Below are 20,524 nucleotides of genomic sequence, written 5' to 3' on the forward strand. Positions count from 1 at the left end.
GATTCAAGCAAGCCGGGCCGACGAGGCTGAAATGCCAGAAACCGGTCCCCGGTAGCTTGTCTCCTTTCTGGTGAAGAATTGGCTTGGTAGTTTGGTCTGCCCTGTTCCCATGATGCACTGGGCCAGGGACAGACTAATTTGCATATAGCCAGGTTCTGAGCTGGGATGGGGCAGTGAGCTAAATAACGGTGATGGATCAAGCCCTGATCTTTGGACTGGGTAAGAGTGGTCTGCTTAATTCAGACACTCTGTTCATCACCACCCCCTTTTCTGAATCGTTTTTGGCCACTATAGGTGTGGCAGGGTATACTCAGACATGAGTCCCTTGCTCACTGCTCCATCAGGATTCAAGCAAGCCGGGCCGACGAGGCTGAAATGCCAGAAACCGGTCCCCGGTAGCTTGTCTCCTTTCTGGTGAAGAATTGGCTTGGTAGTTTGGTCTGCCCTGTTCCCATGATGCACTGGGCCAGGGACAGACTAATTTGCATATAGCCAGGTTCTGAGCTGGGATGGGGCAGTGAGCTAAATAACGGTGATGGATCAAGCCCTGATCTTTGGACTGGGTAAGAGTGGTCTGCTTAATTCAGACACTCTGTTCATCACCACCCCCTTTTCTGAATCGTTTTTGGCCACTATAGGTGTGGCAGGGTATACTCAGACATGAGTCCCTTGCTCACAGCTCCATCAGGATTCAAGCAAGCCGGGCCGACGAGGCTGAAATGCCAGAAACCGGTCCCCGGTAGCTTGTCTCCTTTCTGGTGAAGAATTGGCTTGGTAGTTTGGTCTGCCCTGTTCCCATGATGCACTGGGCCAGGGACAGACTAATTTGCATATAGCCAGGTTCTGAGCTGGGATGGGGCAGTGAGCTAAATAACGGTGATGGATCAAGCCCTGATCTTTGGACTGGGTAAGAGTGGTCTGCTTAATTCAGACACTCTGTTCATCACCACCCCCTTTTCTGAATCGTTTTTGGCCACTATAGGTGTGGCAGGGTATACTCAGACATGAGTCCCTTGCTCACTGCTCCATCAGGATTCAAGCAAGCCGGGCCGACGAGGCTGAAATGCCAGAAACCGGTCCCCGGTAGCTTGTCTCCTTTCTGGGGAATAATTGGCTTGGTAGTTTGGTCTGCCCTGTTCCCATGATGCACTGGGCCAGGGACAGACTAATTTGCATATAGCCAGGTTCTGAGCTGGGATGGGGCAGTGAGCTAAATAACGGTGATGGATCAAGCCCTGATCTTTGGACTGGGTAAGAGTGGTCTGCTTAATTCAGACACTCTGTTCATCACCACCCCCTTTTCTGAATCGTTTTTGGCCACTATACGTGTGGCAGGGTATACTCAGACATGAGTCCCTTGCTCACTGCTCCATCAGGATTCAAGCAAGCCGGGCCGACGAGGCTGAAATGCCAGAAACCGGTCCCCGGTAGCTTGTCTCCTTTCTGGTGAAGAATTGGCTTGGTAGTTTGGTCTGCCCTGTTCCCATGATGCACTGGGCCAGGGACAGACTAATTTGCATATAGCCAGGTTCTGAGCTGGGATGGGGCAGTGAGCTAAATAACGGTGATGGATCAAGCCCTGATCTTTGGACTGGGTAAGAGTGGTCTGCTTAATTCAGACACTCTGTTCACACCACCCCCTTTTCTGAATCGTTAGACACACAGAGCAGTCAGTACAGAGAAATGTCAGTAAAAGGGCACTTTTTGAAACAGTAATGTTAAATCCAACTTCACCAATAAGGGGGATTGATCATTACTATTCAAAATATATGAAACTTTCAAAAGCTACTCCTCTTTGATCAGGAATTACAGCTTAAAAGTGTATTAAGGAATTCTCATTGCTGCCCTATTAGAGGGGTTGGCCTCCCAGTAGTGAATAACGTTATAAGTCGTTTGTCACTACCAGGACATGCAAAACATAAAAGCACATGTCTTACCTTTCACTTACATAGCACCCTGCCCTTAGGGTTACTTAGGGCCTACCTTAAGGGTGGCTCATATGTAATAAAAGGGGAGTTTAAGGATTGACAAGTAGTTTTAAATGCCAAATCAAAGTGGCAGTAAACTGCACACACAGCCACTACAGTGGCAGGCCTGAGACAGGTTTGAAAGGCTGCTTCTGTGGGTGGCACAATCGTTGCTGCAGCCCACTAGTAGCATTTGAAGTACAGGACCTGGGTATATGGCTTACCACTTTACAAGGGACTTACTAGTACAACAAATATGCCAATCAGGTATACACCAATGTCATCATGTTTAGGGGAGAAGCACATGCACTTTAGCACTGGTTAGCAGTGGTAAATGGCTCAGTGTACTAAGGCAAACAAAAAGAATTAGCAAAAACAGGAGGGAACAGGCATAAAATCGAGGAGAAAACCATCCTAAGAATGCCAGATCTAACAACTTCTCAATGGGAGCCCTATGACCTTTCAGCAAACTGACAGTGACCGCCATAGCACCACTGAGATGGAAAACATGACTAAACAGACTCAAGGATTACTTCCACACTACATAAATGACATGACAACACCACCACTGCCAACTGGGAGCGTATCTCTACCACTGACGGAAGATTAGGAGTGTGGACACAATGCGCCTGGACAGGTGTGGATTAACCTGCAGGGCACACACCATATGAAACTGCAACTAATCCTATAGCAACCTGAAGAGTCACAGAGAAAGATGAGAATGAGTCTCCCCAAATGTTCAGACGATGTGGCGATTGCCAAGCCTTTCATTCCAATATACTGGTGACACTGTGGCCAGAGAGAAAGACCAGTTCAGTCACATGTTGACACAGCAGACAAGATCCAGCGTGCTCGCGGAGGGAGTGAAACTCACACAGACCATGCATACGTGTACCATAAGCAACAGTAGGTTAGCTCCTAAAGTGGTCTTTGGCTTCTGGACACTAAGCCATTATGATTGGAATAGACTGCAATGTTTCAGCAAGTGCAGTGGATAGTCTGATTTGTTTTTCTTCTGACTGAAGAGAAGCTTGGTACAACACCCAGTTTCCAAGCTTTCCTGCTTAACTCTTTATCCTTTTCTTTCAAATAAAGCACAACGTCTCTTGCAGTATGAGATCACCTTTGCTCTACATGCAATTTATACAGCTCTTTCGAGTTTTCATCGCAGCGATCACCAAAGGATCACTGGCATACATCGTATGACTGGGTCCAGGCATAGCAAGCAGAGGGAAGTCAAACTACATGTGAGTACTTTAGCAGACTGTATCCTAGTAGAAAAATGGAGATACCAAAAACAGGTAGAAACATTAAGAATATACCAGGTCAGAGTAAAAAAAGGCAGATCCACACAAATCGCAGAAAGGGTCAAAGGCAAGGTTGCGCCCCTGTAGGTTTTTGTCATTGGCTACATTTGCCATATGGACACCAAGTGATACAAGAATTCGCATGAATAGCTTTAGGATACTGTTTCTGATTTTGATGGTAGGTTGCAGAGCTCACAAGATAGCAGAGGTAGCGATCCAGACACAGGTCCACTGCATGCTTGTACAGCCACTTTCTGCTTGTGCTTCTGCTATTACAGTACCTGACTGCACTCTCCAGCGTGGAGACTGCAACAGTTTCAAAAATGTTCATCATACAGATGTCTTTGGAATAACTTCTGTAGTCATTCAGATTTAGTATGTGGAAAATGGCAAATAAAATTCCTCAGAAAATGTAAAAAATCCAGGAGTACTTATAAGTAATCCACAACCCAAAATATTTTTAATGGATGACTCGCTTGTACTCCTTGCAAATACAGACATGCAGCTTGCCTTTTCGTTTGGCAATTAAAGTATCATGTAGGCAGCGGATGTATATGGTATTGTATAGGAAACATTATGTTATGCAGCGCTGTTCAACTCTGAAGCCTGAGCAATGTGCAGGCTTGAGAGTAATGCACCCCTCGCCTCCCATAGAAAGCCAGATTGTACCTTGTTTTGAACCTCCATAGCTCTGTGCTGTTAGCAGTGAAGCTTTTATGCACTGAATTATAGCTAGAAAAGAGACTTGCCGTATATATTTGAGCTTTTCTATTTTGAAATAAGCTTACAATTCCGTTACATTTGTTTTTACGTTTTGAGCAATTTCGTTGTAAGGTGTGTCTTCTCTTGTCTGGTCTGCAATGGGCACTACCCTGTACTCTCCGTGAAAGTCTCTGTGCTCTCTCTCAAGGTCTGCAGTTCTTGGGATAATCTGTTAAAGTCACAGCTTCAAATACCAGATCTATGCAGCCTCACACCTATTCCAAAAGCCACTGAACAAATATTGCCCAGGCGTGAGCGTTATTGTTCCCATCTCTTGCTGGGTATCTAGTTTAAGTCTGTATTACTGCTGTACCTACTTGTGCAATCACAGAAGCGCCTCTGTTTAATTAATATCGTAATTAGCAATGCACATATAACAGCTGTTTGCTCTAAATCATTCTCTGTTCTTATGATGTGTTTACAAAGAAATCTTACCTCTATGCTTTCAGGCACTTCCATGAGGCACACCCCACAGTTATAATGAGGGCATGGTACTGAATCAGTACCTGGTATGGTAGCTTCACTGGACAGCTTAGATTCTGGAGGCTGTGAATTTCAAGTTATATAGTGATCAGCTTCATTAATTAGTGATAGATACCAATTGAATAAAAGTACATCGTTTTAACTAAATAGAGTATTTAAACTAAAAAGGTTACTAATATGATAACATGCTAGTACCATTCAAGAAATTAATTACATTATTATGTTTTTTCTGTTTTAACAGCAAATTACCATCAAAAACCACTATTAGAAAATGAAGGACATGGGTTTAAACTTATTTCCACTGATTGTCAAACACCAGGTATGCAATTTTGACAACTAGGGCCCAGATGTAGGTAAAAAATATTTACCGATTCTTAATTACCGAATTTTACCGATTCGGTAATTAAGAATCGGTAAATATGAAGGGTGGACATGTAGGTCCATCCAGATGTGTATTTTACCGATTCGGTAAATATCTGTATTTACCGAATCGGTAAATACCGACCGGTAATGCTCCATTCATTCCTATGGGCTTTGAAGCCCATAGGAATGAATGGGGCATTACCGGTCGGTATTTACCGATTCGGTAAATACCGATTTTGACAAGGGTGCAGGGGGTGTCACTTTGACACCCTCTAGCACCCCCAAAAAAGGTTCGGGGGCCATATGGCAGGCATACCTGCCCTAAGGGCAGGTCTGCCTGTCATATGGCACAGGTGTGCATGCACACATGTGCATGCACACCTGAATCGGTATTTTAACATCAAATACAATTTGATGGTAAAATACCGATTTTGTAGGCCTTGTGGGACTCAGAAGAGTCCCACCTACATATCAATTTTACAGATTCGGTAAATATACCGGTCGGTAAATTTACCGACCGGTATATTTACCGAATCGGTAAAATTACCGATTTGCCCCGTTTCTGTCCCCCTACATCTCGGTAGCCAAATACCGGTCGGTAACGGCCGAATTCGGCCGTTACCGACCGGTATTTGGCTACCTACATCTGGCCCTAAGGGAGCAAACTCACTTCAAGTCCAAGCCGCCAGAGTGTTTAAGTTTTTCTTATATATAGATGTGAACATAATGCTCCCCAGACCTTTCCATTCTTAAGGATGCGTTATGTCTTGTGTGTGCACTTCCCGTGTAGGTCCTAGGATCTCCCCAACTCAGATTGTGTACAATGAAATCAAGAAAGTCGCTTTGAACCTGCAAATATGGCCTCAAAATTGCATTGAAAATTTAATCTGATTCTATTATTGCTGCAGAATGGCCCAATGGCAGTGAGAAAATTAAACTCTTTAAAACTATAGATTGTATTGAAACCCCTATATCAGCTGCAAATTATCTTTTCTGAAGCACTGAGTTTTGGTATGTAAATTAATTTACAAATATGCCATATTTCCCATACAACCAGCAAATGCTTTATAACTGATATGATGAACTAACAATGCTAAATAGATTACAATTTAAAATGTATAGCTATGCACTTGTCCAATATAATGATCTTTGCGTAGGAGAGCATACAGTGAGATGATAAGCACATCAACCTGCAGTCTTCACTGCTTCCTACTGGCTCTTGCTACCCAAAAACAGATTGGCAGCTTTAACATTTCGATAGGTTGGGGTAAGGAAACGCCATGTAAGGACACAAGCAGCCTATGCTTCAATTATAGAAGAAGGGATGAAACTGAAAGATGTAAACAATGTTAAGGCTTTATCGTATAGGGGTGATGTTTGACTTTAATTAGTGATTACATGACATGCGCCTGATAAGAAAATCCAAGATTGAGGTTTCATCTGCTATTCTTGAGCCAGAGCTGGGCTCCAGGAATGCGCTAAGTGGATCCTCCATATTGTGTCCCACTACATGGTGTCCTCGTCGCGCATATTCTGAAGCAGTGTCCATTTACTGTGTGCTTTGCTGCGCATGCAAGTAGCCTTCTGGGGACATTGAGGGCTCCTATGTTCCTTTCCAGCTTGGTTCCGCTAGAATTCCCTACACCCAAGTTGTGCCCCTGATGCGAACTGCTGGAGGCCAATCAGCACAACTGGACACACACTCATTGCTATCAGATCTAATAGCTCGAATACAGAAAAGAAAGGTTCAATCAGCTTGCGGCTTCAGAAGTTGTTTTTTTGGTACAAATATAGGCATTTGAAAAAAACCAATACATTCTATGATATAGTCAAAGATACAGCACCCTAGCTACCCCCACCACCCTCCTACTTTACTTTACCACAACTGCTCCTTAGGACTGATCATTGGATGTTCTCTGGGGATCACAAATTGGGGCTTCAGAAGTTGTCAAGAGATACACTTGATTCTCTCCAACTCTGCAGCTGTTTGCTATAAAGGTTTCTTAGTGACAGGCATACTTGACGTTCTTTAATATGAACCGTTCACATAGTACACAATAGAAACTGATTTTCATGGCGCTTAATCATTAGTGTTTTATTTGTATTATTTCCCAACAGAACCTATTTTCTTAACCATATTAAAAAAGAAAGAATAGGGTAAACTCTTCAAGGATTTAAACTTTGTGGTCTCGAAGGTTACATGCAACTGCACTGAATTTTAACTTGTGATTACAGTAACAAGGCTTCTGCAAAAAAAACATGGTCACTAAGCTATCATATAGAATATAAATCTGTGACCTACATGTATTGCTCTGCAACAGGCACAGAAATCATCCGAACTATTTTATGATGATTCACACATTGCAACAGAGCTCAAACACTCACATGTTCTTTCCAGCAAGTGCATTAACCACCTAAGCTATATACCTAGTAGTATAACCTACAACTTTCTGGGGACATACAGATCTCTGCCACATGTATCTTACCCTACTAAACCATCATAATAGGTGGTCTGTTTGCGACCCATCAAGTTAACCAGAGCACCATTACTATTGCTCCTACTTTTATCTTGTTTCCAAATTTTTCAAGGGCTGGGTTTGTAAAAAACATAAAGCAGACTCTGACTGTTCAAACACCATAGTTAGCGACTCCGCCTCCCATGATTTGGCCATCTATATTTTGCCCGTAGCACACAATTCCACTTCCAGCACTGCTACCTAGAGATGCCACCTTTTAGTACATAAACAATATCCTTGTTATTTTTCTATATAGACAGTTCTTTTTCAATCTGTGTACAACTGTGCTTACTCGAGAAGTGTGATTCACAGGGAATGGCTTATTTAAGCCGAACACTCTAAGTAAGCTAATAAACTAAAAAAAATATGAGAACTAAATACACCTAATATTCCTGCTTCTCTGTACTCAAGTTTCAAATACTTTACACTTATCGATGACTTCTCTGCGGTCTCCCTGAGCACATTAAATCGGCCTTCGAGTGGCATAAAACACACTGAACATCGCACAAACCTCATTCAACAGAAGATCTAACACTACCCTGATGTGTAGATAGTTCTATAGTTCATCTCAGAGGTCTCCTCAGCATTAATCAGCTCCAGACAACAAACCCAATCAACTGATCATGCTAGACGCGAAGTTGTACTCACATCCAACACAGCCAGACATGCTACATAGATTGGCATCACCCTTCTCGCACAGCACTTATCCAGGAAAGGCATAGACTATTCTATAATGGAATGCATTAAGGCTGAACTCCTAACATATGCCTGTGTAGTCAAAATATGCCACTAGCTGGATGTTTTAGGGCTCAACTGCACTTTTTATCAATGACTGTTCACGAACACTTTCATCTGTTGGACAATAAGGCCTACTAAGCTAAAGGATGCAATTTAGCAAACCTCAAACTTCTAGGAAGTTAGTTAGAGCCATTGACAGGGATAGCAGCAATTGGACGTGAAGGTCGGTACTAATGGCTGAAGAACATTAAACATAAAAAGGCTGTGCATAAATGTAGTTCAGCCTCATGTACACTGTATGCATACTTCATGTAATGTCGGTGCATCAAGGAAACAACATTAAATGCAAAAAAGTGTGTAAGCACCTAAAAAACACTATCCCCATTAGTTTTTACAGGGCAAGAAACTGAACACTGATAATCACTTATTTTTTATCAAGTTATAAAAACACCAAAAAGACCTAATCAGAACTTACAACAAATAGAAACTGAAAACACGAAAACTTGAGGTATTTGATGGTCACTAATTTCCCGCAAACCTGGTTTGCCTTTTTAGAGAAGGAAGTTTTGAGCCTTGCCTCGGTCAAAATCACCAATGAATGGTATCCACTTTGGGCTGAGTGATCAGTAAGCCACTTCATTGCTTTCCATTAATTTCATAGATGCACAAGCCTTAATCATTGCAAATACTAATAAGTCAGGCATTGGCTGCCAGCTTTTTGGTTTTCCCCATGGTCCCATGGTTTTTGTAAAACGTTATTGCTGAGGGAGCTGCAAGGTCCTAGCCAATACAAAAACAATATCAGCTAAAACCAAACAAATTTTGGGTTGCAAATAGCACATTGCCATGGTAGACCCTAGTATAAAAGGGAACTTCTTTGTGTGCCGATGTTCTCCTTATGAAAGAGCAGAAAGCTTTCACTCACGGTGACATTAGCCAGTGGCTGAAGTGGGCTGTGTGACTGCACCGTTCTATATGCTGTAGTAGGTGGAACAAAAATAAGATTGACAGGAGAGCAATACAATGGATGAAGAGGACGATCGGAAAGGTCCTAAATTTAAGAATATTATGGATACAATTTTAGTAAAATCTAAAGCTGCTGGCTAATGCCTGACCTAATAATGCCCTAGTATAACAGCAACTCAGTGGTTGAGTCACCATATCTAAATAAGTCTAGTAGACTCAGCAATTTAAAGTATATTGAAATTCAAAATTATGCCACTGTTAGATTGAAACAGAGCTCACCAGGATTAAGCACTGCAGGAAATCTTGATTTTCTGCATGGTACCCTGGATTTATCACCTCTTGCAGGATCCTATATTTTTGCTGGCTTCAAAACTTTGTGCATTTTACCCTTGCTAATCCATTGTAAAGTGACTATGCTCCCCTTTTAAACATGGTCAAATTGGCATTTTCCTAATTGCTATAATTTATTTTACATATACGTCCTTAGTATATGGTACAAAATGTACCCAGGGCCTGTAAGTTAAGTGGCTCTAGAAGACTGAAGCCCTTATTGTGCATCCACTATAGCGACAGTGTAAACATGGCTTCAGGCCTATCACTGTTGCCCAAAGGTGGCAGATTAAAAACTGCAGTTCGACCTGTCAAAATAAACCCATTTGACTGGCCAAAACCTACTTTTTAAATAGTATTACATCACCCCTATGTAAGCCTTGTTGCCCACAAATCAAGGTGCATGGTATTTAAAAATTAGACATGTAGAAATGCAATGTTAACATGTCCTTACCGTGACTAGCATGCAAAATCAATTTTCCACTGTGTGTAGAAAACTAGAATACAGATTATAAATGCTAATACTGTATCTCGGAAATGTGACTAGCTAGAAAAATAATTAAACAACTTTTTTTTAACAATTTTTAAAAATAAAAGTTGATGGTGAAGTCGGATTTGTAATAAATATTAAGCCAAAGTAACTTTTAGAAAGTTACATATTGCCTTCATGAGGTTCCTGGAGGCTAAATTTGCATTTGGTCTCCTACTTCTTCCAACCAGTAAATACCATTTGAATAATTGTGAAACGGGTGTGAAATGTTTCCCAGAAGCAAGAAGAGGGCTGTGAGCATCCGGTTTGGCTTTACAGTATCAAATCCTGCTTGAATGTCAAACCCTGCTTGACAGTTCTGAGGGTTTTTTATACATAACATGGTGAAACACTTGAAAGGAAGGAAAAAAGGATGCCAAAACACTTCATATGTATCCACTATCTGGTTGCTGGAAAACCCTACTTTTGGTTTACCAGACATCTATCTCTGGATTTATTGTGGGTACAGTGATTGCACAAAATTGTATTTTAGTGGGCGATGTGGGAGAATACTAGGATTACTATTGTTTATTCCCCACACACACCCTAACCCTCAGACCTCAAGGTTATCATATCCAAAGACTTTTGCCATCTCGATAATGCCCAAAGTGTTTAGGATAGGCCCTTAGAACGTTACCCCATTGACTAGGATGTGCTCAGGAGTCACTCCCTTTCTGCTAGCTTGTGTCAGGCATAAATATGGCCTCCAGGCACCCACTTCAGAATATTTCTTCAGAATACTCTGTGACCTGAGAGAAGCCCAGAAAGGACTGGGTCTATTCCCTCTCATACCCAGGACAGAGAAGTGGACTGCTAGTGTCATAAGGTGGACCTCCTGTTCACGCAACATAGTCCAACAAGCTACAAGAGGACCTTCCTGCAACTGCCGAGGCTGATGAATGACAATTGGACTTGGGCCAGACCCTGCCTCACACCCAGTGAGTCCAAGTGTCTCTCCTGAGGACATGGGGGGGGGCTTTAAAACTGTACTCCTGTGGATTGAGGACTTTAAGGACTAAAGTCAGAAGCTAAAATCTTTGACCAGGATGAACCTGCTTAGTGTATCTGACACGCGCTCCATCGTGGTCAGCTTCAAATTGAGCCGAGGCCCCTGCCTAACATGACAATTGGCTATCATTGCCCTTTGTGCTTCTTGGCACTATTCCTATTTAAAAGTATACAAAATCATATTTCTGGATCCCCTTATTAGATTTTTGTCATTTTGGTATCTTTTTGTTTATTACATTCTACTCTATCTTTCCAATTCAGTTTGGGATCTTTGTTATATTGCATTTTGACTTTATTACTGTTTTAGTACGCCTTGATCATTGTAAAGTGCTCTGATACCAGCAAGGGTCATGTTCGAGCTAAATAAAACTTTATAAATAAATATATACTTTACACATAGCACTAAATTAATCCTGTATGTTCTGTGCAGTAGACACCAGGGGGTTAAGCACAAATTAATTTATTGGGGGTCCACCCTCACTAGAGTTGTGATTGTTCCTTGAGGTGGGTAGTCACCCACCCAAAACATATTCCAATTTCTTTCAAGAGCTCTATTTTAAAATGGTATTTGTGAGCAATCTAGAATTCCTTTGATATAGAGTGTGAACTAGCATAGAGTTACGGTGAGAATGCTGTGACACATAGGTGTTTTTATTTTTTAAACAGCACCTGTTATAAAGAGGTTCACTAATTCATGTGAAGGTTTGGTCCAATTCCTATTAAACCAATATAAATAATTCTGAGGGCTACCATACCCAGAGTGTGTGACTAGATGCTTAAAAGCTTTTATAAGTTCATCTTCGTTAATACTATTGATAGTTAATGTGACCTTTTTGTATTTTTTCAGGTATGTTCTATGATACATTAGAAAAGAAGGAATACATTCTAAATGTATTAATAACAGAAATGTTCAGTATTTTCATGAAGTTTATTGGATAGATATTTTGTAAGCAATTTTCTGACTACATCACTGTTCTCAACTGCCTTTTCCTTTATAAATTGTATCATTTGAAACCTCGTTAAATGAGGGGAGGTTAAACCTTTTTTTTATAATTGTTTTTTAATTTCAAATGTGTTTTATTGATTTTAAGAGCAGAAACAGGCATCACAGTACAATAGAAAGGCGGTTGGCATAGAAGGCAGATGAGACAGACAGGCACGTCTTCTCTGTAAAGCGAACAGTAGGCTAGGTACATATGCCAAAGCGGAGGTGTAGTGCCAAAGCTGCAGAGGGCAAGCGTAGTGAGAGAACAAAACTGTAGAAACAGAAACCAGGAATCCACCCCCATCCCTAACTTCCCCCCACCCTTACCACCCCAACCAGTGTGCCGTACTAGTGATACAATCACGGAAGCATTCGCATAATGAGTACCGCAGTTACCCATGGGATCACGGAGGGTCATGCGCAGCCTCTGTAAGTCGCAGTAAGCGGAGGTATCTGGGGCATGTGATCTCATTAAACTCTTTGGACAGGAGGGAAAGCAGCGGCAGCCAGACCTTTTGAAATGCAGCCGTGGTATATGTAAGTGTGGCCTGAATACGTTCCATCCCCAAGGTAAACCAGATTTTGTGCAGCCCTCTCGTGTGAGTAGGCCTGGTGGTTGAACCCCAGAGTGACAGAACATGTTGTGTTGCAGCCTGCATGGCAATCCCCATTTGACGACCCCGGGGAGATTTCAGGGGAAAAGTGAGTGCGTTAGGTAGGCCCAGGATGGTGTAAGCTGGAAATCTCTGTATTTCAGTATCAAAGGTAGAATCAATGTCATCCAGGATCGCCTTCCAGTAGTCTCGGACTTCACAGCAGTCCCAGAGGAGATGAGTCAAGGTGCCCCGTTCCCCACATCCCCTTCAGCATAACACGCTACGTGTTGGGTTTCCCCTATTAAGCCAGACCGGAGTGAGATGCCGGTACATGGCCAGTTTCAGTGCCGCTTCTCTACCTGCGGTGTTGTGTGTGGTGTGAGAGGCTCTATAGTATATGTAGCTCCATTCCCTGGGCGTCAGTGCCCTCACCAGCTCCGCCTCCCAGCGCTTCTGGCCCACTGTTTTGCCCGGTATGGCTGGGGGCGTGAGCAGTTTGTAGAGGTCTGAAATAAGATGCCAATCCGAGTCTTTTGTCACCAGCCACTTCTCGAAGTCCGTCATACGTCTACCAACTAGGGGGGCGTAGTCCGGGTGTGTGAGCCAATGCCGAAGTTGGAAATATTGGAAAGGGTGGGAGGAGACCACGTCGTAGCCCTGTGCTATGTCTGAGAGGGGGAGAAAGCCCTGCAGATCAAAAAGGTGGCCGGCGGAGCGGCAGCTGGTGCCACGCCATTGCGAGAAGGCGTGAGGGTCAGTGCCCGGCAGGAACTCTGGATTGTCCAAATTGGGGGTGAGTGGGGAGGGGAAGGTCGTCAACCCCCTTTTGACAGCTACCGCGTCCCAGACCTGCATGATGGTGAGAGTGATGGGTGACCGCAAGAGGTATCACGGCCTGTGCTGCCGAAGGAGGAACAGAACTTTCCAAAGGGACGTCTGGGCCATTGCCCTGTCTTGAAATAGCCACCGTTTCTCGGATTCCGGCCTATACCATTCCACCAGGTAGCGGAGTTGGGAAGCCTGGAAGTATTGCAGAAGGTTGGGGATCCCAAGACCCCCCCTCATCCGCACTCCGGTATGCTAGCCGTTTGTGTAAGCGTGACCGCTTTCCCTCCCAGGTGAAATGGTGGAGAGCGGCTTGTAGGTTCGCAATGACGTCAGCCGGAGGTAGTACCGGGAGGGTCTGAAAAATGTACAGAATTTTTGGTAAAGCCGACATCTTCACTGCCGCGACACGTCCCAGCAGGGAAAGGGGTTGCTTGGACCAGCGCGCAAGGTCGGTCCGGATCTGAGAGGTGAGGGCCGCGTAGTTGAGAGCCACCGTCGACTCCGTAGAGGATGTGAGAGTAACGCCCAGGTATAGGAGTTGTGTGGTCGACTGTAAGCCTCCCCCGTATGCGGGCGCGTTTGCTCGTGGGTGGGCATTTTTGCCCAGTGGTAATATCAGGGATTTCCCCCTGTTGATTTTGAAGCCGGAGACAGCTCCAAAAGACTCCAGTTCTCACAGAAAGGCGGGGATAGAGCAGTCCGGGCGGTCTAGAGCGGCTATGACGTCGTCGGCGTAAAGGCCGATCGCATGAGGTTCTGGGCCGAAGGTGATGCCATGGATAGCAGGGTTGTCACAGATCTTTTGCGCCAGGGGCTCCACGTACAGAGCGAACAGGAGAGGCGAGAGGGGGCACCCCTGCCTTGTGCCACGCTGGATCTCAAAAGGGCCCGAACGGAGGCCACCCAGGCGGACTCGAGCTTGAGGACGGTGGTAACAGCTCACGATCCAGGACTGAAAGCGGTCCCCCAGCCTAAAGCGTGCCAAGACCCGTTGTAAATCGGTCCAGTCGACTCGATCAAACGCTTTTTCAGAGTCAATGGCCAACAGCGCAGAGTCCGATTTTTGAAAGTGGGCCTTGTCAACCAAATGGAGTAGCCGTTTAGTGTTATCGCTACATTGGCGATGTGGAACAAAGCCCGACTGGTCGGGCTCCAAGTTCCCAGGCAGACACGGACCAAGAGCGGTGCCAATACACCCGTAAAGAGTTTCAGGTCCAGGTTGAGTAAGGAGATAGGGCGGAACACAGAGCAGTGTGTGGGTTTCTTACCCGGTTTAGGCAGCACCACTATCTCGGCTGCCAACATATCTGGGGGGATGGAGCTTGGGCCTTCAAAGGAGTTCAAGAGCCGGGTGAGAACAGGAGCCAATAACTGACTGAAGGTTTTGTAAAAACCGTCCGAGAAGCCGTCCGGCCCCGGGGATTTGAGAGGGCGAAGGTGGGATGTGGCAGCTAGCACCTCATCCAAACGGATGGGGGCGTCCAGGGCGTACGCGTTCGCCTGAGACAGCGCTGTGATCTCTGCCGACTCCAAATAGGCATCGACATCTTCGGGTGATACAGAGTCGGCCTTGTATAAAGAGGCATAGAAAGTCTGGAACGCTTCTGCAACCTGGGCCTCCCCAGTGATGGCTACTCCAGAGTCATCTGTGAGACTCGAGAGTTTTGAGTGTTGGGTTTTAGCCTTCAGGGCGCTAGCAAGTAAGCGGTCAGTTTTGTTACCCCCGACGTAGTAGGTATGACGGAGACGAAGAGCGGCAAATTCCTCCCTGTCTGTATCTAGGCTGGCTAACTAGGCCCCGGCTGCTTTCAGTTGTCTCCAGACCCGCGGGGCGCCGGTGCGGCCATGAACCCTCTCCAGTTCAGAGACCTGAGCGGTGAGGTCGTCCCTCTTTGCCTTGCGGACCTTGGCCTCGGGCGATAAGTTCACCTCGGGCCACCGACTTCAGGGCCCCCCACAGGGCAGAGACCGATGTTTCCGAGGTATAATTAATGGCCAAATACTCAGTAATGCACTTGTGAAGTTGCGTAGATACGTCCGGCCGCTGTAGGGGGGTTTCGCGCAATTGCCACGATCCAAGGGGACAGGTGGATCTGGGGACCCTGAGCGACAACTCAACTGCGTCATGATCAGAGAGGGCCGCTGGTACGATGCAAACGTCACTGAGGGTGGCGAGCAGCTCAGAGGAGTCCAGGTAGTGATCCAACCTGGCGTAGGTGCGGTGTACATGGGAATAGAAAGTGAATTGCGTTGTGCTGGGGTGCCTGGCTCTCCAGAGATCCACCAGACCCCTCTCCTGCAGCCACTCCCTACCAGTGGCTGTAATAGCGCCTGTGTCCCCATAGCGATGTCCTGACCTATCCATATTTGTGTCCATTACTAGATTGAGGTTCCCCCCATGAGCAAGAGGGAATTAGAGGATTGAAGCGATTCTGAAACAGCACCCTTTAAAAAGGCCTCTTGTCCTGTGTTTGGGGTGTAGAGGGAGCCGATCGTCAAGCACCTATCCCCTATTAGAAAGGTGTAAGCTAAAAGCCTGCCTTTGACCTCCCCTGTCTTGTCCCCCACCCTTCCCTGGAAGCGCCTGGACACCAGAATAGCCACCCCCACCCTCTTCACTGGGAGAGAAGAAAAGAACTGCTGGGGGAAGGCAGGGGAGCGCATTCTGTGCCAGTCTTTAGGTAGAAGGTGGGTCTCTTGTAATAAACAAATATCGGCCCGGAGTTTTCCAGGTAAGAGATCACAGCTCTCCGCTTAACAGGATTGTTCAAACCCTTCACATTAAGGGTCAATACCTTCAAACTGGAATCTAACATAGTAAGGCAGGCGAAAGGAGTGCTATGCGAGTGCAATCACACCTCTGTGTTAGATGGAAATGTAGTGAGCAGCTTAGCCCTGCAAAACCCCCCGGCACACTGGTTCCCTCCCGCAAACCTTCCCCCGGCCCCAACCCTACCCGCCCTTCCCCTAGATAAATAACCCACTGCCTCCCCTCCCCCCCCTCCCTAACCCCAACTAGAAATCCCCCCAAAAAACGAACCATTGTCCCAGGCCAATCGGAACGTAGTTCAGGCCTGTAGAGTCTCAGCATGAGGGAGTGTGTGGCAGTGGCGACTCCGATGGCCCCCAGTCCCGCCCCCCCCCGCCCCTAGGGAAGCAAAGCAATGCAGGCCAATTCCCAGCCCAAGTGCCTCAAGATGGGGCCGCCGTGTCTTTGACCACCTCCTGTATAGCCGCGGCTTGTTCCTGGGCCACGGTCGTTTGGTCAGGTTTAAGGTTTGTCTTGATGTGGCGTCGTCTCCGTACCTTTTGCCATCCGTCGTGGGAGTGCTGCAAGGGAGTATCCCATGATTGCTTTGGTGAGTTCTCCTCCAACTGGTCATTTCCCACTAATTCAAGTCCCAGGAGGGCACAGGCGTCCCGGAGGGAGCGGAACTGATGCAGCGCCCCTTCCACTTGAAAATTATTCAGAAGGGGTGTCCCCAAGAGTAAGGTACCTCATTGTCCAGCAGAAACATTGTTATCACCCGGAAGGACCTCCTTTTCTGGAGGGTGATAGCCGAAAGATCTTGGAATAGAGCCACGGGGGCACCCTGAAAGTGAAGAGGTTGTTTTCGACGGGCTTTCTGAAGAATCCTCTCCTTCAGGGGGAAGTCCGAGAGGTAGGCGAGAATGTCCGGTGGAGGGGCAGGCGCTCGTCTCGGTAGACCAACTCTATGAGCACGGTCAATGCGAATAGTGAAGTCCATGGGTTCACCCAGAATCTCCCGGAAGAGTTCCTGTAGATAGCAAGTGATGCTGTTCCCCTCCGCTTTCAATGGTACTCCCCGGACCCGTATGTTGTTCCTCCGGGAGCGGTTTTCGAGGTCTTCCGTGTGCGCCTGGAGGTCCACCTGCTGTTCCCTGAGGCGGATGACCTCCTGTTGCAATTGTTCCATTTCTTCGCTGCGGGCCTGGTCTGTTTCTTCCATTGTGGCCACTCGCTCCCCCAGGCCCTCAACATCTCTGCGCAGTTCACGTTGTTCCCCTGCCAGGTCTTGTTTCAAGGTCTGGAAGTCGTCCCTCAACGTGTTGAAGAGGGATTCCAGGAAAGCTTTCGTAATGGGGGCCCCTCCGTCATTTTGGCTCGGAGTGTTGGTCGCATCCGTCGGCGAGGGGGAGCTCTGGGCTTTGTCCCGTTTTGGGGTGTTTTTAACCATCATGTCCGTGATGGTGCGGCCCACAAATTGGGGCTTCAGAAGTTGTCAAGAGATAAACTTGATTCTCTCCAACTCTGCAGCTGTTTGCTATAAAGGTCTAAGTGTTTCTTATTGACAGGCATACTCGACATTCTTTAATATGGATCGTTCTCATAGTACACAATAGAAACTGATGTTCATGGCGTTTCATCATTATTGTTTATTTGTATTATTTCCCAACAGAACCTATTTTATTAACCATATTAAAAAAGAAAGAATAGGGTAAACTATTCAAGGATTTAAACTTTGTGGTCTCGAAGGTTACATGCAACTGCACTGAATTTTAACTTGTGATTACAGTAACAAGGCTTCTGCAGAAAAAACATGGTCACTAAGCTATCATATAGAATATAAATCTGTGACCTACATGTATTGCTCTGCAACAGGCACAGAAGTCATCCGAATTACTTTATGATGATTCAAACCTAGCAACACAGCTCACACACTCACAGTTCTTTCCAGCAAGTGTATTAACCACCTAAGCTATATACCTAGTAGTATAACCTACACTTTCTGGGTACATACAGATCTCTGCCACATGTATCTTACCCTACTAAACCATCATAATAGGTGGTCTGTTTGCGGCCCATCAAGTTAACCAGAGCACCATTACTATTGCTCCTACTTTTATCTTGTTTCCAAATTTTTCAAGGGCTGGGTTTGTAAAAAACATAATGCAGACTCTGACTGTTCAAACACCATAGTTAGCGACTCCGCCTCCCATGATTTGGCCATCTATATTTTGCCCGTAGCACACAATTCCACTTCCAGCACTGCTACCTAGAGATGCCACCTTTTAGTACATGAACAATATCCTTGTTATTTTTCTATATAGACAGTTCTTTTTCAATCTGTGTACAACTGTGCTTACTCGAGAAGTGTGATTCACAGGGAATGGCTTATTTAAGCCGAACACTCTAAGTAAGCTAATAAACTAAAAAAAATATGAGAACTAAATACACCTAATATTCCTGCTTCTCTGTACTCAAGTTTCAAATACTTTACACTTATCGATGACTTCTCTGCGGTCTCCCTGAGCACATTAAATCGGCCTTCGAGTGGCATAAAACACACTGAACATCACACAAACCTCATTCAACAGAAGATCTAACACTACCCTGATGTGTAGATAGTTCTATAGTTCATCTCAGAGGTTTCCCCAGCATTAATCAGCTCCAGACAACAAACCCAATCAACTGATCATGCTAGACGCGAAGTTGTACTCACATCCAACACAGCCAGACATGCTACATAGATGGGCATCACCCTTCTCGCACAGCACTTATCCAGGAGAGGCATAGACTATTCTCTAATGGAATGCATTAAGGCTGAACTCCTAACATATGCCTGTGTATTCAAAATATGCCACTAGCTGGATGTTTTAGGGCTCAACTGCACTTTTTATCAATGACTGTTCACGAACACTTTCATCTGTTGGACAATAAGGCCTACTAAGCTAAAGGATGCAATTTAGCAAACCTCAAACTTCTAGGAAGTTAGTTACAGCCATGACAGGGATAGCAGCAATTGGACGTGAAGGTCGGTACTAATGGCTGAAGAACATTAAACATAAAAAGGCTGTGCATAAATGTAGTTCAGCCTCATGTACACTGTATGCATACTTCATGTAATGTCGGTGCATCAAGGAAACAACATTAAATGCAAAAAAGTGTGTAAGCACCTAAAAAACACTATCCCCATTAGTTTTTACAGGGCAAGAAACTGAACACTGATAATCACTTATTTTTTATCAAGTTATAAAAACACCAAAAAGACCTAATCAGAACTTACAACAAATAGAAACTGAAAACACGAAAACTTGAGGTATTTGATGGTCACTAATTTCCCGCAAACCTGGTTTGCCTTTTTAGAGAAGGAAGTTTTGAGCCTTGCCTCGGTCAAAATCACCAATGAATGGTATCCACTTTGGGCTGAGTGATCAGTAAGCCACTTCATTGCTTCCATTAATTTCATAGATGCACAAGCCTTAATCATTGCAAATACTAATAAGTCAGGCATTGGCTGCCAGCTTTTTGGTTTTCCCCATGGTCCCACGGTTTTTGTAAAACGTTATTGCTGAGGGAGCTGCAAGGTCCTAGCCAATACAAAAACAATATCAGCTAAAACCCAAACAAATTTTGGGTTGCAAATAGCACATTGCCATGGTAGACCCTAGTATAAAAGGGAACTTCTTTGTGTGCCGATGTTCTCCTTATGAAAGAGCAGAAAGCTTTCACTCACGGTGACATTAGCCAGTGGCTGAAGTGGGCTGTGTGACTGCACCGTTCTATATGCTGTAGTAGGTGGAACAAAAATAAGATTGACAGGAGAGCAATACAATGGATGAAGAGGACGATCGGAAAGGTCCTAAATTTAAGAATATTATGGATACAATTTTAGTAAAATCTAAAGCTGCTGGCTAATGCCTGACCTAATAATGCCCTAGTATAACAGCAACTCTGTGGTTGAGTCACCATATCTAAATAAGTCTAGTAGACTCAGCAATTTAGAGTATATTGATATTCAAAATTATGCCACTGTTAGATTGAAACAGAGCTCATCAGGATTAAGCACTGCAGGAAATCTTGATTTTCTGCATGGTACCCTGGATTTATCACCTCTTGCTGGATCCTATATTTTTGCTGGCTTCAAAACTATGTGCACTTTACCCTTGATAATCCATTGTAAAGCGACTATGCTCCCCTTTTAAACATGGTCAAATTGGCATATTCCTAATTGTTATATTTATTTTACATATACGTCCCTAGTATATGGTACAAAATGTTCCCAGGGCCTGTAAGTTAAGTGGCTCTAGAAGACTGTAGCCCTTATTGTGCATCCACTACAGCGACAGTGTAAACATGGCTTCTGGTCTATCACTGTTGCCCAACGGTGGCAGATTAAAAAC

General features: G+C 44.8%; 1 protein-coding gene across 2 annotated transcripts in view; it reads right to left on the reverse strand.

Annotated features, from left to right (window-relative positions):
- LOC144791242 (synergin gamma-like) overlaps positions 1 to 20,524 on the reverse strand; it is a 123,002-nt gene that overhangs the window by 27,832 nt on the left and 74,646 nt on the right. For both annotated transcript variants that reach the window (XM_078665898.1, XM_078665897.1), the window contains exon 5: positions 4,472 to 4,582. In XM_078665898.1, coding sequence (XP_078522024.1) covers positions 4,472 to 4,582 — 111 coding nt within the window. The remainder of the gene's footprint in view (positions 1 to 4,471; positions 4,583 to 20,524) is intronic.

The sequence above is a fragment of the Lissotriton helveticus genome, chromosome 11 (assembly GCF_964261635.1).
Source record: "Lissotriton helveticus chromosome 11, aLisHel1.1, whole genome shotgun sequence".
NCBI lineage: Eukaryota > Metazoa > Chordata > Amphibia > Caudata > Salamandridae > Lissotriton > Lissotriton helveticus.